The sequence below is a fragment of the Zingiber officinale genome, chromosome 9B (genome assembly GCF_018446385.1).
Source record: "Zingiber officinale cultivar Zhangliang chromosome 9B, Zo_v1.1, whole genome shotgun sequence".
NCBI classification, from domain to species: domain Eukaryota; kingdom Viridiplantae; phylum Streptophyta; class Magnoliopsida; order Zingiberales; family Zingiberaceae; genus Zingiber; species Zingiber officinale.
The window spans coordinates 13254491-13279826 of NC_056003.1; the positions used below are offsets into that span (position 1 = coordinate 13254491).

The 25336-nt window shown below is 41.3% G+C and overlaps 3 protein-coding genes and 1 pseudogene across 6 annotated transcripts; 2 read left to right on the forward strand and 2 right to left on the reverse strand.

Moving 5' to 3' along the window:
• Positions 1-516: 516 nt before the first annotated feature.
• On the forward strand, positions 517-6442 carry LOC122024746 (pentatricopeptide repeat-containing protein At5g66631-like). Of its 3 annotated transcripts, XM_042583431.1 has the most exons (4): positions 517-2613; positions 4532-4624; positions 5342-5481; positions 6387-6442. In XM_042583431.1, exon 1 carries the CDS (start codon positions 564-566, stop codon positions 2538-2540), a length of 1977 nt encoding a protein of 658 aa, XP_042439365.1. In that variant the 5' UTR covers positions 517-563; the 3' UTR covers positions 2541-2613; positions 4532-4624; positions 5342-5481; positions 6387-6442. The 3 variants fall into 3 exon arrangements, with proteins under 3 accessions (XP_042439365.1, XP_042439367.1, XP_042439366.1); XM_042583433.1 differs by having other exon boundaries at positions 4267-4624; positions 5342-6442; XM_042583432.1 differs by having other exon boundaries at positions 5342-6442.
• LOC122024749 lies at positions 2674-6908 on the reverse strand (annotated as a pseudogene).
• A 1227-nt stretch (positions 6909-8135) lies between these two features.
• On the forward strand, positions 8136-11233 carry LOC122024745 (cytochrome b561, DM13 and DOMON domain-containing protein At5g54830-like). Of its 2 annotated transcripts, XM_042583430.1 has the most exons (2): positions 8136-10481; positions 10560-11233. In XM_042583430.1, exons 1-2 carry the CDS (start codon positions 8324-8326, stop codon positions 11057-11059), a joined length of 2658 nt encoding a protein of 885 aa, XP_042439364.1. In that variant the 5' UTR covers positions 8136-8323; the 3' UTR covers positions 11060-11233. The 2 variants fall into 2 exon arrangements, with proteins under 2 accessions (XP_042439364.1, XP_042439362.1); XM_042583428.1 differs by having other exon boundaries at positions 8137-11233.
• A 476-nt stretch (positions 11234-11709) lies between these two features.
• Positions 11710-16092, reverse strand: LOC122024748 (probable GMP synthase [glutamine-hydrolyzing]). Its single transcript, XM_042583436.1, has 5 exons — positions 15047-16092; positions 12839-12896; positions 12644-12727; positions 12428-12569; positions 11710-12208 (listed from the first exon to the last, which is right to left on the reverse strand). The coding sequence occupies exons 1-5, from the start codon at positions 15543-15545 to the stop codon at positions 11813-11815; spliced, it is 1179 nt and encodes a 392-aa protein (XP_042439370.1). The 5' UTR covers positions 15546-16092; the 3' UTR covers positions 11710-11812.
• Between the last annotated feature and the right edge of the window lie 9244 nt (positions 16093-25336).

Sequence of the window (25336 nt, forward strand, 5' to 3'; positions counted from 1 at the left end):
ACCGCCCAGGAAAATAACCGAATCATACAGCGAGCTCCAAACGATTGACGCACAGGAAAGAGGCGAGATTGACCAATGACACGCGTCCTTCCGATACCTCTTGTCTTATTATGGACACCGATGCAAAATATGCGGAGAAGAAAGCGGAATAATTAGCCGACTGGGCGAGGGAGGGCCCCGCGGGATTTGTCCCATGTGCTTCTTAGAATTTATAAGGTGTATTTCAGGAACCGTTAAACTGTTGATCTATATGAATATAACTGTTAAACATCTTTGGGAATATCAATTTTTTGTTTTTGTTTTTCAATCTCAAAATTAGCAAAAAAAAAAATCAGAAATAAAAGTGTTGGAAGAGTAATATAACACTGTCATGGCTTCCTAGAGTGGACCCTTTTACCTTGATGGGCTTCTTGGAGCCCATAAATGTGACCGAGCCCAGTTGGGCCCGGGCCATAACGAGCTTGATGTAGTGGAAGCCGCATGCTGACGTCATCGGCCACCTGCGTCTGGTCACGATATTTTTATCCGCTGGCGGCTTGATGGGGTAAGTGGCAACGGAAGGGATGCGCTGCTTTTTCAGACGCCGCCGGCTCCTCTACTCTTCGTCATCCGCCGTCGCCGCCCTCCGCCCCTTCTCCAACTCTGCCTCTAATCCTTCTGATAGCGTCGGCCAGGTAGCCCTCTACTTCCGACGCGCCCGCCTCATCGACGCCCTCCGCCTGCGCTTCCGGTCGCCCGACCCACCAACAGATCTCCCCCAACCCCTCGACTCCTTCGTCGCCGTCCACGCTCTTCGCTCAATCCCCTCGCCGGATTCCGCCCTCTCCTTCTTCCGTTCGCTCCCCTCTCCCTCCACCCCGATTCTCCACGCACTCGCCAAGCGCCTCGCCCTCGGCCGCCGCCTCGCGGACCTCCGGTCCCTCCTTGACGCCGCCGACGCCGGATCCTTTCCCTCATCTCTCCCCCCTTCTCCTCTCGACCGCCTCCGCTGGTTGGCGGCCGCTGGCGACCTCGCCGCCGTCCTCGACCTATGGTCTTCCATCCGCTCCTCCTCCTCCGAGCCCAACCGCCGCTCCAGCCGAGGAAGCCACCCATGCACAGAGTCCTACAACCTCGTCATGGGTCTCCAAGCCGACGCTGGGGATCACTCTGCCGCAGTCGCTACCTTCTCCCAAATGATTCACGATGGGGCCAACCCTAACTCCCGCACCTACACCATTATCATCCACCATCTCGTCCGCTCGGGGAATCTCGAGGAGGCCGCTGTCGTGTTCTACCTCCTGCCCTCGATGAGGATCCCTCACACGTCGAAGCAGTACGAGGTGCTGGCGGAGGCGTACGCATCCGCCGGATTGTTCGACGAGTTTCAGCGGCTAGTAAAGGAGATGAACTCCGACGGCATCCTCCCGGGGCGAGCGATGCGGGCCGCCATCGCAAAGATGAGCGCGGTGGGACCCATCGAGGGCACGGAAGAGTTCGTCGAGGAATTGTGCCCTAACGAACGAATCGAGTACATCGCCGTATCCAGTGAGGAAGAAGACGATTGCGCAGTGGAAGATGAGCATGAAGGCGAACACGATCGCATCCGGTTGAAGCCATGGATGGATCCGATCGCTCTCGCAAGGGCGATGGAAGACTGGGCCCCCGACGACGTCGCTGAGTTGGAGGCAGCGAGGCTGGTCTGGACGCCGCGACTGGTCTGTAAGCTCCTCAGGGCCTTCAAGAAGCCCGAGACGGCGTGGGACTTCTTCTGCTGGGTAGCGTACCAACCGGGCGACTTCGTGCACGACCGTCGGACGGTTTCAAGGATGGTCTCCATCCTCGCTCGGCACGGCCACGTCGAGCTGGTTCGCCGTCTCCTCTCCAAGGTCAAGTCGGAGGGTATCGCTCTCCCCTTCGCCACCGTCCGATTACTCATCGACTTCTACGGCCTATCAAAGAAAGCCAACGCGGCAATCGAGGTCTTCCGCGAGGCTCACTCGATCTGCGGCGGCGCACCATTGCCAGGGCCGCGGCGCTTGCTGCTCTGCTCGTCCCTGCTCCGCACCATGGTCAAGTGTAGGCGAGGATACGATGCATTGGACCTCATGGAAGAGATGATGGCGGAGGGTATCTTCCCCGACGTACAAACTTTCTCCGGCTTGATACAGTACTTCGCCGGAGCCGGCGACCTGAGGAGCGTGCACAAGCTATTCGGGATGGTGAGGCAGTGCGGGCTCGAGCCAGACGCCCACATGTACACGATCCTGATCCAGGCTTACTGCAAACAGGAGAGGGCAGCACTCGCATTGACGCTATTTAGGGAAATGCGGTACTCAGGCATCGCTCCCGACGGCGTTACCAAGGCTTTGCTCGTTAAGAGCTTGTGGAAAGAAGGTAAGCTTCGGGAAGCGGCCATGGTGGAGGGGATGTGCGACGAGTTCGAAAGGGGGCTGCCTGCGGCTTCTCCCGGCCATGTGTGGACTGTGAGCGCGGCAGATTTCAAGCGTGTTTATGATATTTATGCAGATTGTTTTGCAGACAACGTTGGACAGGCATGAATCCATGGTGTTTGTTGGAATGCCTCAGTGATTGCATTCCATTACTTCCAGAGAACAATCCTCATCCAACGTTGTAAGCATTCAACATTTCAAAGCCATTTTCTTAATCATGCGAGCTAATGTTTTTGCTTTCTTAATAACAAATTCTTCTGGGTTTGAGCTGCCTCTTGTGCATGATAAATATAGGACACCAAGTTGTCAATTGACTAAATCACAGAATTAAACTCTAGACATCTTCCATTTTGGATGAACATTGAAGGTTCTATACTCATAGTATTTCATGCAACCTTTATTCTTAGAGCATCTCTTATTCTTAATTTTGCTAATCTTGAAAGATGGATTTCGACCTATTTATTGTTAGCTTTGAGAACGCTCATCTTCCTGCCTGTATTTCTGGTAGGCATCTTGAAACCTTCTCTCTCCATGGTTTATCGTACGAAGGGAATTAGGAAGTACTCCGCATAGAAAAGCTGCAAAAGCAATTAGTAGATGTTGTAAAAAAGGAACAACAAAATAATGACTTGACATGCTATGAGTGATTATCTCATATAATTTATTGATAAACATTGATTAAAACATGAATCTATGAGTATTAGACACAGGACCTATACAAATGACTTGCCTTCCAAATGAACATATAGAATGTTGTGATTGATTCCTTATTCTTGCTATCAGTGGATTGGGCACGGAGCCAAAGTACAGAAGCAAGGAAACCATGTCCGAACACCTATATGGCATAAGAAGTCAGTGATATCTCACTTCTTGTGAGAGAAAAATTAGCATTGTGATGATAAGAACGAAATGGTTGTCCAGGATTTGGAGTTGCACATCTTACAGTTACTGTGCCTTGGTATTTGTTCGATGATGAAAGTCCAATCAAAATAGCTGTAGAATATGCTGCAAATAGTAGCTTGATGCAAAGCCAAAATACCTGAATTAAAACCACGAGTTTAGATGTTTTGGTGAGGCAATACTTAACTATCATTGTTTGGCATAAATACTTCAACTCACTTTTTCTTGACCCAAGTGTATACTGAATGACTGGATACCGAAATCTCTATCCCCTTCAACATCAGGGATATCCTACAAACACCCCATCTTAATTGTTATAGACTGTGCTGCATTTTATCAATCCACTAAACAAAAGAGAAGACGGCAAAGATAATTTTTCAGTTTTTCTTAAAGAGATAAAATCAAATTCTTTCTGGAATCTGGATTGTGATTTCAGGGAAACCCCTTTTAACACTATTAGTCTGACAGTTTGAGGCCAGATCAGACAAAATGACAGAACCCAATGACAAACAATTTCAGACTAGATTGCAAGTCAAACTATTAATAGTTATATAGTGATACTTCATTGCAGATCATTAATTCAACCTAGTAAACCAACTTGGATGATGATTGCTGAGCCGAAGCTTGATAGTAAAACTCTCTTTTAGTTTTCCTTGTCAAGAATAGATTGTGGATTTACCTTAAACAAAGCTATTACAGCTGAGAAGAGACACATGAAAGATGTGGCAAAGAGCACCGGCTTTGTTAAAGCCACTGGCCTTCTTAGTACATATTTCTGCATTGATAATGTAATAGCATTTTAGAAGGAATTTTGGGGCATCGATAATATTTCACATCTACATAGTTTCAAGTATATTCATGCTTTGCAATTTAGGGTTTTATGTTAGTTCACCTGCATGTGTATGAAGAAGGCTAACCACAATAGCCCTAACAGACATAATGCAAGAGGCAGCAAGAAATGCATGTCGTTTCCATCTTAGTAAAGGATGCTGTATTAAGTCAAGCAGATGGTCACATAGAAAGAAGACAATACAATATATTTGACAGCCATAGAAAATAGATAAGCAGTTCTACTTCTACTTGCTTGTTTCTGTTTCAGCATTATAGTGGCCTAGTTATTAAACAGTTGATGTTCGTTCATTTTTTGGCAGAATTAACCATTTGTAAATTCTTACATTGATGGAATATGCACTTCCCAGGAAAAAGCTAACAAGCAAAGCACTAAGCAGGGGGCGGGACCCAGATTTCACTCCTAAAGTAAAGCTCTGTTAAAGAAGAATGGATTGTAACTTGTAAGTAACATGGAATGATTCCGATTATAGTCAAAGTAACTCTTCTAGGGCTTTGCTGAGTATTAGTGGTTTATCATAAGAATGAAAATACAATCGTAAATATTTCTGGTAGTGTACCATAATGCAGAAAAGAACTACTATTAATGCTCCAGTTTTTAAAGAGAATTCCCCTGAAGCTAGTGGAAGCATTGGTTTATTGACCTGCAATAAATCAACTGTTCCAAGTTATTACATTATTCATAGTATAAGAAATGTTCCTTTCATTGTTCTAAAATTCTTTATATACCAAGAAGTATCTGAAACCTGGAACTGACCTTATCAATTTCCACATCAAACAATTGATTGAGTCCCACGACATAGATATTCATGAAGACAGCTGAAAGCAATGCCTGATTTGACATGAAAGCAACACGGCAAATCACAAATAAAATCATAGACTGAAGAAGAAATAGAGAAAAAAATGCAATACCTTAATCATTCCAGTGAAAAACATTGGAGATATGTCAGCAATACTTTCAAGTGGAAGAAGAGAGATTGATATTATACTTATCACCTGCCATAATCAATGCTTAGAAGATGATTATATCTATGACAGTAGTCAAGTAACTCAACTCACTGTGCCGATTACTGTATGTGGTCGGCAAAATCGACAAAAGGCGTCAAAATTGTTCAACAGAATAATCCATAAGCATCCACACTGATGAGCCTCATTGTCAGGTACAAATGCATTGCCAAAAGCTGGTGAAGTGATGCTGTTCTTGAGCTTGCCAATGTGGACATATGGTTTGCAATCAGGCTTATTGGGAGTATGTAGTTGCCCTTCTGATCTACTACTTAGTTCACGATGGCAACAAGAGGTAGTAATCCTGCATTGTTTACAAGCTACTTTAGTTATTTATCAAATAGATTGACTTATGAGTGATGTCGTAGTGTCAGTCATTACTTGATAAATTTGGCAGATTTAAGACTTCTTCCTCTTATCTTACCTGCAACTTAGTCACAGAAAACATGCATAATTTAGTGTTTGCTTGTAAAGGCTAAGTTATATCACTATGACTGTATAAAGAGATGAACTTCAACTTCGTTACCTCTTCCTTCTACATTACTTAGATCCAGAATATTAAAAAAAAAAATGCAAAGGTGATGTAACATTGATGAAATGGAAAGAGATCTGAAGGAGATGAAAACGAAGGGGAAAAAAACAGTATAATACCAGGGAATACAAATGCAAAATTGGTGTAATGTCTCAAAAAGCTCTCCTGGTTGAAAATCATTCTCTTTAGAAGAAAATAATCTGCGATGAAAAGCAAGTTAGAGGAGAAGGTGAAGAATGCTTAGGGAATGATGATTAGAAATATCTGAATCATGCTAAGAAAGCATTGCCGTGGGGCTGTCACATGCCCTCTGCATGGTAAGTAAATCCATGCCATCATTTGTCATTAAGACAGAAACGCATACGTTGCTGCTAAATTAATGCCTGAGAGAGAGAGAGAGAGAGCCCAAAGGAGCCCAATCACACCCATCGAAGGCCCAAGCCTTAATGAGCACTAGCTTCAATCTAGGGTTTTAGCAAACATCGAAGGGACATGGTAAAGCCATGAATAGAACCCTTCTCTTCTCACCAAATGAAGTTATCAGTGTTAAGATTATTGAAACTTGCTTGTGTTATCATAGTTAATCAGTTACTCCATTGGTGCTTCGGATCTCTTGTTTTTTCTATAAGGAAAATCAAGAATCATGAACGAATTTTAATTCAATGCAGAGGAAATTATTTTGGCATGAATACCACTGAAGCCAAATACATCGCGGGGGGGAAAATAGAGAAGAGGGAATTGAGCATTTTGAGGCGGAGAGGCGTGCTGCCGCTTCGTCCTTATCTCTGAGATGAACTGAGACCCCTGCCGATTTGAATTGTCCGACTGGAAGAGGAGGCCGTGGTGGATCAGCTCGGAGAGGCAGCCGCTGCAACCATGGGCGAAATTTGAGCCTCCACTTTTTTCTCTTTTTTTTTTCAGACCTAATTTTTCTTTCACTTGGCGCAAGTTTGCTTTTGCTCATTTGGGGATTCAAAAGAAGTAATATCGACGAGCATCTCACCTGACAAGAGAGTTATGTATTTTGTCGGATCTTTCAAACTGTGCTGTTCTCCACCAAAGGGAAAAAACATAAGAATCATCAGCAATGAAAACATTAGAGAACCATTCGCAGGCAGAAGAAGATTGTTGAGAAGATGAAAGGTTAAAAAAAAGAAGGCTAAATTGAAGAAAACCAAAAGGAAACGAACGTGTTTAAAAAGAGATTCTCCAGCAAAGAAGAGGCTCAGGCACGCCCATAATACTGTCTACTTTCCGATCAAAGCGACGGTTGCCTACCAAAAACGCAGGCCATCCATGTCGCGTCCTATTCCAGAAATATATACATATGCACACAGCGAGCGAGAGAGAGAGAGAGAAGAGAGAGAAGAGAGAGGGAGAGGCAGCATCGGTTCAGGGAAAATACAATGGGCAAGCTCATCATCGCCTTAATCGACAAGAAGGAGAGAGAGTCAGAAGATACAGGATCGAAAGAACAGCAAGACAGTAAACCCTAAAACCAGCGAAAATCGAGAAAAGAACTCACAAAAACACAAACCTGGAGAAGTTAAAGTACGATCCACGCAAGAAAAAGTTAGTAAACACCAGATCTATGATCACGAACACGAAAACGAAGCTTCCGGAGAACTTCCCTCGTTTTTCCCACCCCGAACCGATCAGAAGAGTTAGGCACAGCAGCAGCGGTTGCCACGCCGAACAGATCCGCCGAAATCCTGTCATTCCCGATCGGAAGCTAGTGCTTCCAAGGGAGGAGATCGTCGATGATCGTTCAAGTCCGTCGTTGAGCACCACCATTCTTCACCGTCGTCTCAAACACCAAGTGAGTGAGAGAGTGGGCCAACCATTCATGCTTCCGTTGCTCGATCTTATAGGTTCCAAATCGGGCCGCGTCGATGTACGAATTTGGGCCGAAGCCCAAGTCAAGCATATGATTGAGTCCGATAAATTAAACACAAGATCCCTTACCATCAAATAAAATTATAAAATTATCCAACTCATCCGAGTCGAAGAGTCAGAGGCTTGAACTTGAGACCGGTTTGTTTTATTTAAGCCTGAGCTTGGCAAGTTTCATTCGAATTTTAATTCATAAACTTAAACTCGATTCGTAATGAAATTAAATTGTCCGTGAACGATGATTAGAGATAGGTTTGAGAATAATTTATTTAAAAGTTAAACGAGTTTCGTTAATATATAATTCTATAATTCATATTATTTATATATATAAATGAGTCTGAACATATTTGTGAGTGTCTTCACGAATACGTTCGTAAATCTCTTAGTGACACGTTCGTGACTCTCTTAATAAATCCGTTTATAAGCCCATGAATTAAATACAGTTAAGTTAAGCTTCAGCTCATTTCGATAATATTTTCGATCTCGAAATTATACTTGAGCTCTTACGAATAATATTTTTTTTAATCGAGAACGACTGGGCTCGCTTAGTCGCTTACACCCTACCTCCCACCAAATTCGGCTTTGTCGTTCCCACGAACACCAACAACTGCATGGGGAAGCTCGTCCCCATCAAACCCTAACCCTATCCCCAATTCCTCCGCTACATCAGTCGATCTTGATCGGATCTCTCGGATCCTCCTCCTCTCCCCTCATGGATTCTCCCCCGATCCTATTCCTCCTGCTCTTCCTCCTCGCCGGCGCTGCTGCCTCTTCCGCCGACGACTGCGGAGCCCGCAACATCACGATCGCTGGCTTCGAGGCCGACCTCGCCATGGTGCAGCACCAGGTCCGCGGCGTCGTCCGGATCGTCGACGCCTGCTCCTTCTCCGTCCGCGGCTTCGACATGCTCGCCGGCTCCGGTCAGGTCCGGTGGAGGGGCGCTGCCGGGGACGACTTCGTTAATCTCACTCTCGGGTCTCCGATCTCCGACATGTACCTCAACCGCACCTACCGCAACGAGTCGCTCACCGTCAGGCTGTCCAGCAACGTCTCCTGGGACCAGATCTCGGTCCTCGCCATTTGGGATGAGTCCACTGCCTCGGATTTCGGCCATGTCGCCCTTGTGAATGTCTCCGCGAATGAGACCGACTCCGACTTGGCCCCAAGCCCGGGCCTTTCCCCGGCCCCTGCGCCAGCTCCTGGTTCTCCTGTCGAGATGATGAAGAACAAGAGCCAGATCCACCGCCAGCCGACCATGTTCGACAACTGCCTAACGTTATCCCCCAGATTTAGACTTCGGTGGGCGCTGCACCCTGAATTGGACTCCGTCGAGATCGGTCTGGAAGCAGCTGTTGGCTCGGAATACTATATGAGCTTTGGGTGGGCGAAGCCTAGCTCGCCATCGCATATGCTCAATGCAGATGTTACGGTCAGTGGATTTACTGAAGAAGGTATTCCTTTTGCTGAAGATTACTATATTACGCAATTTAGCGAGTGCCTTCTTAGCAAGGATGGCAAGGTTGAAGGTGTTTGCCCTGATACAATCTATGAAGGATCGGACCCAGTTGGGCTTGTTAACAATACTGAGTTGATTTATGGTCACCGGAGAGATGGGGTGGCCTTTGTCCGGTACAAGCGCCCCCTAGCCTCTGTAGACGTGAAGTATGATGTGCCAGTGAATATCACAGGGAACATGACTGTGATTTGGGCGCTAGGTCTGTTGAGGCCACCGGATTCCCTCAGACCTTACTATCTTCCTCAGAATCATGGTGGTCCACAAGAAACAGCTTACAATTATCTCCTACTGAATTTATCTAAGGAGGTGGACGATTGCTTTGGACCTCTGGATGCTGAAGATAAGGAAGATCAAGATCTTATCATCGCTGATGCAAAAACACCGCTTGTTGTTACATCAGGATCAGCATTGCATTACCCAAATCCTCCGAATCCTTCGAAAGTGCTTTATATCAACAAGAAGGAAGCTCCATTGCTGAGAGTAGAAAGGGGTGTGCCAGTTACTTTCTCAATCCAAGCCGGCCATGATGTGGCTCTTTACATCACTTCCAATCCTATTGGTGGTAATGCAACACTGCATAATATGACTGAGGTTATCTATGCTGGTGGGCCTCAGTTTGAGGGTGTCCCAGCCAGTCCAACCGAGTTGAAATGGGCACCTGATCGAAATACACCAGATCAAGTTTACTACCACTCTTTGTTTGCGCAGAAAATGGGCTGGAAAGTTCAGGTAGTTGATGGTGGTATTTCAGACATGTATAATAACAATGTTCTATTAGATGATCAACAGGTTTCCTTTTTCTGGACTTTATCTAAAGGCTCAATATCTGTTGCTGCTCGTGGTGAGAAGAAAAGTGGATATGTTGCGATTGGATTTGGGAGTGGAATGATGAACAGCTACGTGTATGTTGGTTGGGTTGAATCCAATGGCACAGGCCATGTAAACACTTATTGGATTGATGGAAAAAATGCAATGGGTGTGCACCCAACATCCGAAAATTTGACCTTCATCAGGTGCAGTCAAGAAAATGGAATAATAACATTTGAGTTCACTCGTCCTCTATCTCCTTCATGTAATGGAAAGATAGAGTGCAAGAATATCATCGATCCAACTACTCCTTTAAAAGTTATTTGGGCTATGGGTGCCCGTTGGTCAGAGGATAATCTAAGTGAAAAGAATATGCATTCTGCTACAAGCAATCGGCCAGTCAGAGTTCTTTTGTTGAGAGGGTCTGCCGAGGCAGAGCAAGATCTGCGTCCTGTTTTGGCTGTTCATGGCTTCATGATGTTTGTGGCTTGGGGCATCCTGCTTCCTGGGGGAATATTGGCTGCAAGATACTTGAAGCAGATAAAAGGTGATGGCTGGTACCAGTTACATGTCTATTTGCAGTACTCGGGAATCGCTATTATGTTACTTGGTCTTGTATTTGCAGCTGCTGAGCTTCGTGGTTTTTATTTAAGTATAGTGCATGTGAAATTCGGTGTCGCTGCAATCATCTTGGCATGTGCCCAGCCAATAAATGCATATCTACGCCCCCCAAAACCAGCAGATGAAGAGATAGTGTCTTCCAAGAGGATAATTTGGGAATACTGTCATGTAATCACAGGGAGGTCTGCTGTCGTAGTCGGAGTTGCTGCACTAATCAGTGGAATGAAGCATTTGGCGCATCGATACGGCAGCGAAAATGTTCAAGGTCTTACTTGGGCATTAATATTATGGGTTTTGGCACTTGCAATTTTAGTTATGTACTTGGAGTATTCCAAGGTTAAGCAAAGACAAAATGATAGGAGCTCTTTAAGAGGTGAGTGGGTGCTGGGAAACAGTGATGAAGATGATTCAGTAGATTTATTGCATCGCGACAGAACTGCTACTAAATCAGAACCCCAATCATCCTTAACAATGGAAGTGCAACTTGAATCTCTTAGCAGATAGAATGCAATTTTATACACGAAAAACACAAAATACTTGAGCCATGATTTTTAATGTATAGAGAGAAGAGGGGGCCATGGTGATTATAACCTTTGCGTGAGATGATTCATTTTATGTAAAGACATCTTGCCACAGCTTACCGAACAGGTTAGAAATGATTATTTACTTTTCCTTATATTGCTGTTAGACTGATTCATTTTATGTATGCAATGTGAGACTGATTCATGCTTGTATACAAATTTTGAAAGGATACCGGCACCTGAGTAAAATGTGTTTTTTTGCTCATGGTGCTTCTTTGTCACTTCATCAAGTTCTCTGAATTCACCTGGCTAATCATTTGGCTTATAGATTTCAAATGCTCTCATGAAAGTTTCTCTATATTTTGTGACTATTGCTGAATTGCTTGGGTAGTTGAGGTTCCCTTCACTACATCAAACACTATATGTTTATTATTATCATTGGGCCTTAATCCTCATCACATTTTGTTGGGAACCGTAGGTGACCAACTCAATTAGTAAACCGATTAACTTAAGGTTCGAACTAAATGCATGATTCGAATATTCGAAAGCTTTCTCCTTTGACGATTTGAAAGGAAAATGACGGCACATTTTTCTCAACAAACCAAGGAAAATGATCTCTGCAACAGTACGATATCGAAACAAACATGACCTAGAACTTTATTTACAAAATCACCAAACGAAAGCAGTAGTATGAATGGTGTACATTGAATCAGAGTAGCGACCTCCTTTCAAATATCTAACAAATGCTCAGTTCATCCATACCTATCGATAACTCTAAATCTATTTCTCCCATCATTGCCACACTGTCACTAGTCTTCTCTTCCACCTTGCTGCTTATCTTTATTGTACCCTCCTGAGTTTTATCAATGCTCGACAACGCAGCTGCTATGCATTCCTCGAAGCGGAAACAGCTGACGACATGGTCGTTTGTCAAACCCGCAGCCTGCATGAAGGAGTATATGACGGTTGGGCTCACACTTCGCAAGCCCCTTCTAACCAGATCTTTGCTGATCACATCTGCTTTAGAAGTCTTGACAGGAACGTGTCGCTGGTAGCGAAATTTGTTGACGATGGGTTTGTGGTTCACAAAGCTCCAACAGTATCTATCGAATGATCCAAACTCATTTATTATCTGTAGCAATAAGTATAAAACCAGTGTGAGAGAAGTGAAGTAAGATCATGAGATTATTAGTAGTTTAATCCAGCAAAAAAGACCCTGAGAAATCATAAACCCACATGCAATTCACGAACCTCAACTCTCTTAACTGCAAACGCAACAACTAGAAATATGAATATCTATTTTGTGCCAACTACAATATTAACAGTGTCAAAGACTAGTGAATAGATCTACCTTGAGTATCTGGCGAGCATTCTCAATGGTAGCTCTCAGCTTGGGCTCCGACAAAAGTGAGCTAGCAATATTTCCAGGCACTATAAATTTCTTCTCATTCAATTTGGCGACTGCAGCAGGATCAAAGTTCAGAAAAACTTCCCTGAAAAAAAGGGCGCCAATGAGTTGGTGAATTAATAAGTAGAAACTAGTTTTCTAATCATTTTATTTTAGTACCTAAATATCTGCCTTTTGGTGAGGATAACAGGCCATGTAAGCTCAGCTAATGCACCAGATAGAACAAGAAGTTCAAATAATTTCCTGTGGTGTGTTCCAAGCGCCAAATACATAGAGAAATTGGTTAGCGAGTACTTAAAACATAGTAAAGTTTCAAGGTATCTAGAGTACTAACAAAGAGAAAAGGTTGCATACTTATCATCATGGACTGGAACTCCCCATTCTTCATCATGGAAAGAAGCATAACATGGGTCTGGTGTACAAAAATATAGGCTTAGCTTTACTCCACAAATGCATAAAGAGAAATTCAAGATGAGGTTTTACTGAACAAGAATGATGACGATAATAATAATATGGTTACTATTAAGAATAAACTTCTATCGGTATGGCAAAGAGTCATGCAATCAGCTGCAAAAGGCAAATCATTTTTAAATGTGAAAGACCTGGACAAGGTAGTTAAATAGAGTTCATCCAGGTGGTAAAACCAATAAAAAAAACTAGCCTTGATGGTTAAAAAAATGGAAGAAAAGAATAAAAATGAAGTAATGAACTGGTGCAAACCATAGCGAAGGGTGAAACTGTATTGCCTACTTCCAAACATGAAACCAGGTTTCAATTATTAGTATCTCCTGGCAAATGACAACTAATACGATAATATACTATCATTGCAACAATCAAGTAAGCCTAGAGGCTGCATATATACAGGAAATAATTTTCTTTGAGGAATAGTAAAAATACATGTTTTTCCCTCTCAAGCTGGTATTAGAATCTCTGTAAGGATAAGTGTTTTTATGGCAATCCCCTTAGCAAGAAGCTGAATCTTCTTGAGAAATCTCACACTTGCTGTTTATGTCTAAAATCTTCTCAAGAAAGATTCAAAAATCCCACTTGTGGGTCAAACTTTCACGCTTGCAGTGTGTGGACAAGATTAGATCGTTGGACACTTATCCTATTGCTTCTTGTGAAGGGATGAATAAGTGGATTAGATTAAGGGATGACACATTAGAAGCATCATAGACCATGGAGTAAGAGTGAAGTCGTTGAACCATATTGTATACTTGAGTTAGCGTTGTTAATTTTGTTTCACGCTTCCACACATGCTTTATATTATTTCAGCTAGTATGATTATAATGCCACATATGCACTTACTACTAATCTAATTGAGTTTTCTATTCACCCTTACCCCTAGTTGGCCATTTCAAATTTCAATCCAATAATGATAACCTTTTCTAGATAAACCATAACCACGCTCACTGTATCATAGTTAACTTCCTCACAAAAGATAAATGTATCAGATCATAGTTCTTTACAATTTCAGGGTAGCAAATGGCAAATGATCACCATTGCAAAGACATTCTCTTTTCAGAGCATTACAAAACGAATACAGTGAATGAGAAGTCATTTTTACTTGTTACAGATAAATACCAAATCACAAACAGCCTACACCAATGAACATTATTTATCGATATAGATGGTTTTTTTTCTCTCTCTTAAGAAATACACTACATAGAACAAGTGGAGTTCATCTGGGGTGGCCTAATTCAGCTGAGACTCTAAACCAGATTCCATCAGGGATGATATGGCCCACGAATGTTACCCGAGTCAAAGGAGCCTTATGTATCACACAGTTAAAGTAAAGATGTCGAATCAGTCACTTGATAGAACAGCCAATAATAGGTGCCCGATCGGTACAAAGCCAAGAATATTAAACAGATCAAAATTAAATATGTCCAATCAAGCACATAAAGAGAAGTAGCAAACTAGAAGTGCAACTAATAGTAAAGATGCCCAGTCCAATCAAGCACATGAAAAAGAAGCAACCAATTATTGGTGCAATGTCAATGGATACTCCTGGAGCTCTCGACAAATGGTACACAGGGAACAAGGCACAAATCTCAAAGACAAAGAGAGGAGAAATATAGTAGTCACTTTGTGAATGAGAAATTGAGTCACGGGAATGCTAGAGATACAGTGAAGATAATCAACTACATCAAATAAAGTCATTGTAGGGCACCAAAGAAGTTACTCTGGATCAAAAGACCATAAATGGATATACAGTAGTGTAGTAAGGGCTATTCTAAGAAGATACTGGCTACTGCAACAAATAGAGGACTTCGAGGAAGGAAATAAGAGGGATTTTCAAATATCACAAAATTCTGAAGACTGCATGGCGAAATTTATTTCTAACAACTGGATATAAAATTTCAGAACCCAATGATACCATGCACAAAAGGTATAGAGATTCAGAAGATGGCAAAGATTCTTGCTTAGATTTAACCAAAAAAAAATCACTCTTAAACCAAAACAAATCGCTAGACTAAATCAGAGAATTAGTTAGTTAGAGGAGAAGAAAAACCACGCATGCAATAATCTCAAAACAAAAAATAAATAAAGAAAACTCGCCTGTATTAGATGTGACCCAAGCGCATTTTCTCTTTCCTTGCACAAGTTCAACCGAGGGAATGCTGGCATCATCTGAGAAATTGTTGTTCAACTTGGTTGCAACTTTGCCTATCCTCGCAGAGCTCTGCCTCCTCTTACTTGTCGAGTTCACCCTACTAACCCTTCCTGTGGAGGCTTGGCTGCAAAACGAATCTGTGGATGCATCAGAGGAACAGGAAGCATTCAGTGACAGATTTGACTGCAACAGCATCTCGTGCCTCCTCAGAACAGACGGAGCACTGAAACAAGACCCAGAATGTGCCGTATCTTCTGCGGGACTGGGAGCCTTCTTCGGCTCATCAATTGCTGTAGTTTCGGTGCTGTCAGTTTTATTCAAAGGCTTCGAAGCTGGTTTCCTAGAAGTTGTCAATGACCTAGCCTTGTTACCGCCAGGCACAAGGACCGGCCTTGCTTCAGAGTCAGCTACATTGAAAGAACGAACATGAGGAGCTCCTGACATCCTAAAATCCAACCTTTTCACAAATCTCACCACCGTCCACCGAAATTTACCCAAATCTCCAACACTAGAGGATCAAATTCAAGACACTATCAAGCGAAATCAAAAGCCTCGAACACGAAAAGGAGCTACTCCCGGAACGAGCCTCAAAAATTACCTTTTCAATCCACAACTCCCACAGTAACGCGAAACCCGAACCGACCTAGGGTTTCGAGGGCATCCAATTCCAACCTACTGCCAAATCGCTCCACCAAACAGAACATGCGATGCAACATTGTCCTAACCAGAAAGATTAACACCACAACACGAGTCTTCGACGACTTCTCCTAAGAAGGAACTGAGCAGGAGCTACCGAACCCCAAAACCGTCACGAAAAGACGAAGGGGAAGCACGCAAAGCACTTACAATGAGCTGATATAGGAGAGGCTTCGAATAAGAACGCGCAGCCCGCTGATCCAGAGACTAACCAAGGGCGGAGCCGGCGAACGGCGGGGAACCGAGGAATGGACGTTTCCACTGGAGGAGGACGAAGGCAGTGTGGCCCCGGAGAAGCGACGGGGAGCGTCCCGTTGGTTATATAAAGAAGACTGGTGGATGCCGGTCGAAGTAGATTGCCACCGGATGTAGCCCGTAGCGCGTGCACGTGGCTGTGCTTTACAACTCCCTTATTTTGCATTAATACATCAATTTTAAATATATTTCTTTCAAATCTAATAAATATTTTATGATCGAGGATAAAAGTATACTGATGATTAATATACTCAATTGAAAATCAATTAAAAAAATATGTCGATTATATTTATCCAAATAATGAACAATTAGTATAAAAAATTGTGATCATTAGTCAATGATTTTGTAGCTATGCAATATTGTTTAGCGCATAAATTTAAAAATATAAATTAAATTTTAGCTATTATATTTTAGAGAAAATAAATTATTTAAATTATAAATTTAGTACTATTGTAGTTTAAATAAAATAAATTATAAAATTAGCGTGGGTGTTAAGTTTAGGGAAAAATAAAAAGTAACTCCCGCATCGATATCTATTTTATAAAAATCATTAAATGGGCATTTCATCAAACTAGCTGCTAAAATATAATAAAATATAATAGTTCATTTCAAAATTACCATGGAGGAAGTCCTGTGCTATAGCCCAGCCCAGGTGAATGGTAAAAACAAGAGACCAATATGAGGCAATAAAAACAAAGTCAAGCAAAACAAAACAAAAAACAAAAGCAGTGTTTCTTCCCTTTCCTATATATTATTATTTTTTATTAATTTTAAATCTTTGAATCTTTAGGTTAGCTCCGGAAGAACATATTTACAGTATCTCTGTTCTTCATTCGCCATACGATATATTTGAAAAGGTCCTCTTTTTTTTTTTTTTTACGACAGTTGGTACTCAAATGATAAATTTATATGATTAGACATCAATTGATTTTAAAGGATTTCATTAGGAGGATTATGCCGTCCCATCTAGAAGATTGCTGTTTACTATAATTTATATATCCGTATCTTAGAGTGAAATTGATGATATTATTTTTTACTGAATTTGACGAGGTCGGTTTTGCACCCTATAATTTTATTTTTAATTTAATTATATATTTATTTAATTAGTTTTCTTCTATTTTACTATAATTACAAGTATGGATTGACTTCTCTTCTTTCTTTTGTTCTTTCGATCCATCGATTGAATTGACAATATGCTGCTTTTTATTTCCATAGTTACCATGTAAACTCTGGCCATGGACGATGACTACTTCTATCCACCTCTTCTTTGACGCTTACCCCACTCCTCCTGTCGCTGTCCTCCCCTGATGATACTTGTCCTCATGCACTAATTTCCTTATCTCCACTAGTAGCCATGTCCGCTCCTTCCGTGGCTAGGCGCTCGCCCTAGAAGATATAGTCGTTTGCATGGTTGCTCTAAGCCGCGGCTATCACAATTGGATCGATGTGTACTCCACATTGGCGTACCCTTATGTCGAGGTTGGAGGCAAGTAACTATGTTTTGGGGTTTTGCACGAGATGCTCGAGCACGACCTCACGCCGCACTCATGAGCCGACTACCTTTTCCTTACCTTTGGCGAACACTGTCAAACATCGACATTAGCGGCTAGGCCTTTGACCATAACCCTCAAATTTTCAACAAATTAGATATCATTATCAATAAATTAATTTAATAATTTTATAAAATAATAAAAATTACAAATAGGTGAAATATATGAAAAGACGAGGTATGGTCACATGAAGTGAACTCAAACCTTTTTTTACTACATCCTTGGCAAAGTTCACTAATTTAGGATCAATCCGGTATATCTCTAATTTCTATATCCGACCTTTAAATTACTATACCTACAATATTATTATATCACAATATTTTTTATTAACTTAATTAAAATCATTTAAATTATTGGTGCAATTTTCTTAGATCAAGGTTGACCAGTTTAAGTTGGCTCAAGTTTGAGTCGTGATGTTTGACAATGTATGAAGATTGCACTTGTAATTATTCGTTTGGGGAGATTATTGGTGTAATTCTCCTTTGATCAAGGGTTGACTAGTTTGATGTGAAGAAGAGTCGAGTAGGTCAAAGTTGACTGAATACTTAACTGGAAAATCTTGGTGAGTGAAGTCAGGTGAAAACCCTAGTAAGTAAAGCTAAGCAGAACAAGAATTCTAGTGAGTGAAGCCAGGTGAAAGCCCTAGTGAGTGAAGCTAGGCAGAAGGAAAGTCTTGGTAAGTGAAGCCAAGTGAAAGTCCTAGTGAGTGAAGTTAGGCAAAAGGAAAGTCCTGGTGAATGAAGCCAGGCATGTAGAGGTCTAAGTGGGTCAAGCTTGACCAGACATTTGGCGTTAGGAGTCCAAGTGAGTCAAGGTTGATCAGACACTTGGCACGAGATAGTAAGTCCAAATGGGTCAAGGTTGATCAGACACCTGGCGTAAGAAGAAAAGTCCAAGTAGGTCAAAGGATTGATCAAACACTTGGTAAAGAAGTCCCAACAGGTCAAGGTTGACCAGATGCTAGGCAATGAGGAGTCCCAACAGGTCAAGGTTGACTGGATGTTGGGTAAGGGAATCCTAGACCTAGGTTTGTTAATTAGGGTTCGTTAATCGATTAGGCTAATCGATTACCATAGCGAGAAGGCATGCGTAATCGATTAGTGTAATAGATTAGGACATCGTAAGTGATTGGATAATCGCTTGCGGTGCCTTTTGGTTCGAACAAAATATTTCTGTTTGAAGCTTAAGCGATCAAGTTAATCACTTAAGCTATTTCTCGCGATTGAACAGAATATTGCTGAATTGATCTGGCTAATCGATTCAGCAATGACTAATCAACTAGGGTAGTTGTTTATACAAGTTGCAGACGTGGTAATTGATTAAAGGAATTTTTAATTGATTAAGGCTCAATGGTAACCCTAGAAATAGATTTTTCGAGCACAGTTCTTGGCAGCGCTTACACAATTCTTCTCCACACATTTTGATGGATTTTGAGCTTTGGAAGACAAGTGTTGTAGTACTTTCCAACTGGTCCAGAGGTATCCACAAGCAACAAGAGATCAAACAAGAAGAGGTTTTGAGTTGTATTTTTACATTTACTTCTTGTTTTGAGTTGTATTCTTGTTCTTGTGTTGTACGAGGCTTCTTCACCTCCGGTTATTCCCAGAAGGAGTTGTTTTTCATAGTGGAGAGTGTGTCATGTGTAGATCCTTGGATTAGTCACCTCTTCTTGAGGTGGATACCAAGTAAATCTACTTGTTAGTATTGGAGAGTTTAGCTTCAAGTTTTATTCCGCTACACATCATCTACGAAGCAAGCGAACGAGCGCGACGAGCTATTCACCCCCCCCCCCCCTCTCCTCAAAGTGTCCCAACAAGTGATATCAGAGTCATGCCACTTTTCACCGGACTCATCGCCGGAAGTGCAACGAACTAGAGAAAGAAGAAGTTGAAGCCCAAATTTCATCAAGTCAAAGTCTTCATCAAAGGCTCAACTTCAATATGGAATTCCGATATGGACTCGGATTTGATACAAGGGTGTCTCGATCATTCACAATGACAAGCTTCGATTCTTGGAAATTAAGAATCGAAAACTTTTTCATTATGGAGATAGAACAATGGTTTGCTCTAATTGAATATTTCAAAGCTCCAAATGATAGCAAAGGCAAAATCATCAAAAGGAGCAAATGGAGCGAGGAACAAGTCAAAAGATGTGAGACAAATGATAAGATAACCAAATTATTGGTTAGCTTATTGCCTAACACTATTATATGCAAAATTGGGGAATATCAAGACGCTAAGAAGCTTTGGAGCAAGTTGGTGAAGATCCATTAAGAATCCTCCACTACACCAAGTCAAGAAAAATTCAAAGAGGGTAACTCATTGGATCAACAAGAAGAGGACTTCGAGATTGAGAGGTGCTCAACATCAAAAGAAGAAAAAGTCCAAGAAGTTGTTGGTGCAATATCTCCTAGGTCAGGTTGACCTGGTTGACTAAAGCTTGAGTCTTAATGTTTAGATTTCGATGTTTGACAATACATGGAGATTACAGATGCAATCGTTCGATTGGGGAGATTGTTGATACAATTCTCCTTTGGTCAAGGACTGACCAATTTGATGTGAAGAAGATTCAAGTAGGTCAAGGTTGACTGGATACTTGACTGGGAAAGTCCTAACTGGAGATTAGGCAAGGAAAAATCCTGGTGAGTGAGACCAGGTGAAAGACCTAGTGAGTGAAGCTATGCAGTTGGAAAATCCTGGTGAGTGAAGCCAGGTGAAAGACCTACTGAGTAAAGTTAGGCAGGTGAAAGTCCGAGTGAGTGAAGCCGGGCAGTGGGAAAATCTTGGTAAGTGAAGCCAGGTGAAAGACCTAGTGAGTGAAGCTAGACGGTTGGAAAATCCTAGTGAATGAAGCCAGGTGAAAGACCTAGTCAGTGAAGCTAGACGGTTGGAAAATCCTAGTGAATGAAGCCAGGTGAAAGACCTAGTCAGTGAAGCTAGGTAGGTCAAAGTCCCAGTGAGTGAAGCTGGGTAGTGGGAAAGTCTCGGTGAGTGAAGCCGGGTAGTGGAAAAATCCTGGTGAGTGAAGACAGGTGAAACCCCTAGTGAGCGAAGCTAGGTAAAAGTCTGAGTGAGTGAAGCCAGGCAGATGGAAAGTCCCAGTGAGTGAATCTAGGTAGAAGAAAAGACCTAGTGAGTGAAGCTATGTGAAAATCCTAGTGAGTGAAACCAGACAGATGGAAAACCCTAGTAAGTGAAGTTAGGTAGATGGAAAGACCTGGTGAGTGAAACCAGGCACGTGGAGATCCAGGTGGGTCAAGGTTGACCGGACACTAGTGTTAGGAAGCCCAAGCAGGTCAAAGGATTGATCGGATACTTGGCACTAGCAAATCCAGATGGGTCAAGGATTACTAGACATCGGGTGGAAGTACAAGTGGGTCATGGAGGACCGGACACTTGGCAAGAGACGATAAGTCCAAGTGGGTCAAGATTGACCGGACATTTGGCACAAGGAGAAAAGTTTAAGTGGGTCAATGAATTGATCAGACACTTGGTGAAGAAGCTCCAGTAAGTCAGGGTTGACCATATGCTAGGTAGAAGGAGTCCCAACATGTCACGGTTGACCGGATGTTGGGTTTGGGAACCTTAGACTTGAGTTTAGACAAGTCAAGGTTGGGGCAATCAATCGGCTGATTGATTGACCGAAGCCCAATTGATCAGTTGATCGATTGGGAGAGTACTACGACAAGCAGCGGCCCAATTGATCGGTCAATCCATTGGGAGCAAGTGGCGCATGTACAGAGAGTTGCCCAATAGATCAGCCGATCGATCGGGTAGCGCCAATCGATCGACCGATCGATTGGTAGCTGGTTTTCTCACGCGATCGGTAGAAAGCCTGAATCGATCAGTCGATCGATTCAAGCAACTTCCAACGAGCATAGAGGCACTCTGAATCGATCAACTGATCGATTCAAGCCTCCCCAATCGATTGGTCGATTGATTGGGTTGTGACTGTTGCGCAGGATTAAAGCCGTTGGCGAGCGATCTCTTCGGTAGTTCTTCGCGAGCTTCACCTCGAACTTCATGCGACTTTCTCCACCGAGCTCACATACACACACCAGATCTTGGAGGCTTAGAGAGGAGTGTTGGTGCACTTCCAAGCAAGTCAAGAGGTGTATTCAAGTAAGGAGAAGCAAGCTAGAGTTTGGTAAATCTTGTAAGATTTTTATTGTGTAAGCTTGTTTTTCTTTCTTGTTGTATTGTGAGTTTGTACAAGGCTTCTCTGCCTTCGGTAGTTACCGTAAAGGAGTGTTTTCATAGTGGATGAGTGAGTGAGGGTCAGATCCTTGGATTAGTCACCTCTTCTTGAGGTGGATACCAAGTAAATCCTCGCGTTAGCATTACTTGAGTGTTTTCTGCTACACATCATCATCACGAAGCAAGATAACGAAGCACGACGAGCTATTCACCTCCCCTTCTAGCTACAAATCGACCCTAATAGAAGTTTAATCCTCAAAAGAGTATAATAAAAAAGGCAAAGAGGAAGCATACTCTTTTTTCACTTACAAAAAGATGAAGATAAAGAAGCATCCATCTCAAGGATTGAGGGGGAGCGTGGAACATCAATGCTGGATCAAGAAGAAGTATCTTCATTCGAATCAAATGGAGAAAGTGTCACCCCTACAAGTAAAGGTATAGAAATTTCAATTGTAAATAATAAGATCATATCATTTATTTTGAGTGCAGGGAAAAAGGGCACTACAAAAGTAAGTGTCTCAAATTAATCAAGAAAAAGGGCCAAGTAGCACAGTAGCACCAAAGGGTAAGGAGAAGTCCAAGAACGTCGGCCCCATGGCAAGGAGCACATTGTGTACTTCTTGTGTAAACAAAATGAGCACCACCGGAGCCAATGTCCAAAGGGGAAGAATCCGGCCAAAGTCAAAGGAGGAAGCACAAGTCAAGGAGGAGCTCTTAAGAGCAAACCCAAGGTATCATTTATTGAACTAACTCCTTTAAGTAATAATAAAAAGCATGTTAGAAATAATTTATATTATTTCAATGCTATTTATCATGAAAATAGAAGACATGATAGGATTAAAGAAAAATATGTAACTTTTAATGCCAAGACCACCTCACCTAAGGTTAGGAAGGTCAATAACAATCTAGGCAAAAATTCTATGGATTTTAAATATAAGCCTAAAAATAGAAATGCTCAAGGACTAAATGAAAAATCAAAATTTAAGGATTTAAGGATGGAGAACCAAGTCTTGAGGTCAAGGCTTGATAAATTGGAAAAGATCCTAAAAAGAATGAAAAATATCTTTAAGGGGCAAAATGAGCACAACCTATGTTTAGGAATGCAAGAGTCATCCTATGGCTCATAGAGGTTTGGGATACAAACTTAAAGCCAAAAAGGATGTGTCTTCTTATCATAGAGTTTCATATAATTATGGAACTAACCCTAGGTCTAGGAGTCAAGCCAAGGTTACAAGAGAGGTCATCCCTAGAACTAACCTTGAGAAGACCAACGTGACTAAGGCTTCTAAGAAGTCTATGAAAGTCACTAAGAATGTCACAAGGGAAGTTATCCCTAGAGTTAACATAGAGGAGAGGAGCATGACCAAGGCTTATAAGAAGCCTAGGAAGGTCATTAGAAATATAACTAGGGAAGTTATCCCTATTGAATACCTAGAATATCCAAGGAGCTCCAATTAGTTTTGGGTTCCTAGGAGTCTATTCTCTACACCCTAGATGAGTTTAGAAAGTGTCAACCTTAATTGGAAAGGTAGTTAACCTAATTTTTAAGAAATTGACACTTAGAGGACATTTTCAAGGTATTTGTGCTCCTTGAAAATGAGAATATTTAAGTGTTTACTCTTTGGAAGAGTAAAATATATCAAACATTTGAGGAATTGGACTTAATTTAAATTGACACAAATAAAAAAAAGGCAAAAGAAATGCTAAGTTGGATTTTGACATTTTCTTAGAAGAACAAGGTAGCAATCTAGGATTAATTTTTAAGTGAGCAATTTTTTATATATACTTAGATAGATAATCTAGGTATATTTATTTATACCAAATTGACATGATTATTTTCCCATCGTATGTCATGATATCATATTTTGCATTCATTCTTGATATGAAAAATATAAAAATGTCATGTCATGTCATACATACATCATGTAGCTAAAATTAATTTTCTTTTAAAAAATATGTTCATTGTGATGTATGTCATAAATCATCATACATTATTTTAAATTCCTAGTAATTAAGGACAATGACATTTATCAACAAGTGACATCTTAGGTGGATGATCAACTTAACAATGCCTAGATAAATATGTATGATTCCTTAGATTAGGACAAAATCAAAATCTACATCTTACAAAGATCGTAAGGTGACTTGTATGTATTTTAGTACACATTAGATACAAGTGAGGTGTTAGGATGATGAATAAGACTCAAGATATTGGTTTAATGCATCTATTTGGGTCTTAGTTTTATCAAAATACATAGTTATATGTTATCCAATCTTTGGGAAACCTAATGTACAAGTCATGTGCATTTAGCCCAAGGAACATAGTTGGAAATTAGTTTTGAAAATGATTTTAAAATATTTTTGGAAAACATTGGTAAAGACTATTTGTTGATAGTAATCACCATTGGAAAGATATAAACTTGAAACATTGAAGTTTTCAAGAGTTTCTAATCTTGTGTCAATCATTAAAAAATAAGATGCATTTTCTTAGAAAACTATTTTTACGTGATAATATATGCATTAAATAATGTCTACAAGAATTTTTATAATTTTTTAAATTTTATAGTATTTTTGGGGTATTTCTGAAATTCGACTGAAATCAATTTCAGAAATCAGAAATGGTAATTGACTAGGCTAGTCGATTACCACATCCTGATCGACTAAGGCAGTCGATTAGGAGATTTTCCGTGAGCACAGAATCTCACAGAATCGATCACTGTGATCGATTAAGAGTATTAATCGTTTACAACAATCGATTAACACCTGGGAATAGATTGAATCCCAACATCAGTCAATTATGGCTGATCTTAAGCGATTAAGAGTTTTGCTTAGGCACTTTAGACCCTGATTTCAGCTTAAATGAATTTATTTAAGTTGAATAAGCCGTGTTTAGTCGTGTTAACCATTCATAACCCTAGGAAGTATTGAGACAAGCATTCGAGGGTAATTTTATTGTTGAAATAAGAAATGATTGATTAAAGAAAGACTAAGTTGAAGTTTAGGATGAGGTTTGCATTCAATTTGACTATTGAACCTTAAAAATTTAAAATTTTGAGTCTCCTAAAGGTTTAGGAACTCCAAGTCATTATTGGTGTAATGACAGAAGTTTAGAGTATGTTTTGAGGGGAAGCTGCTCCTTAAAGACATGATTTTTTTACATAACAAAACAATAGAAGGTTTTAAACATTCATTATTATGTATACTCTAGGATGAGTATTTGGGCACAATGAAGGTATGAGACCCTCATTGTGTTGGTGAAATCGACCTCTAAGGTTTCGATATTTGACAATATATCTAAGTTTGGTCAGTTTAACCATGGGTTAATCCAAACAGGACTTAATGTTTAGAAGAGAAAAGTCTAGTTAGGACTAGATAACTAGGAAGGAGAAGTCCTAACTGGAGGTTAGGTAAAGTGGAAGTCCTGGTGAGTGAAGGTAGGTCCTAGTCAGTGAAGCTAGGTGGTGGAAGTCCTGGTGAGTGAAAGCGGACCCTAGTGAGCTAAGCTAGGTAGTGGAACTCCTGGTGAGTGAAGTCGGGC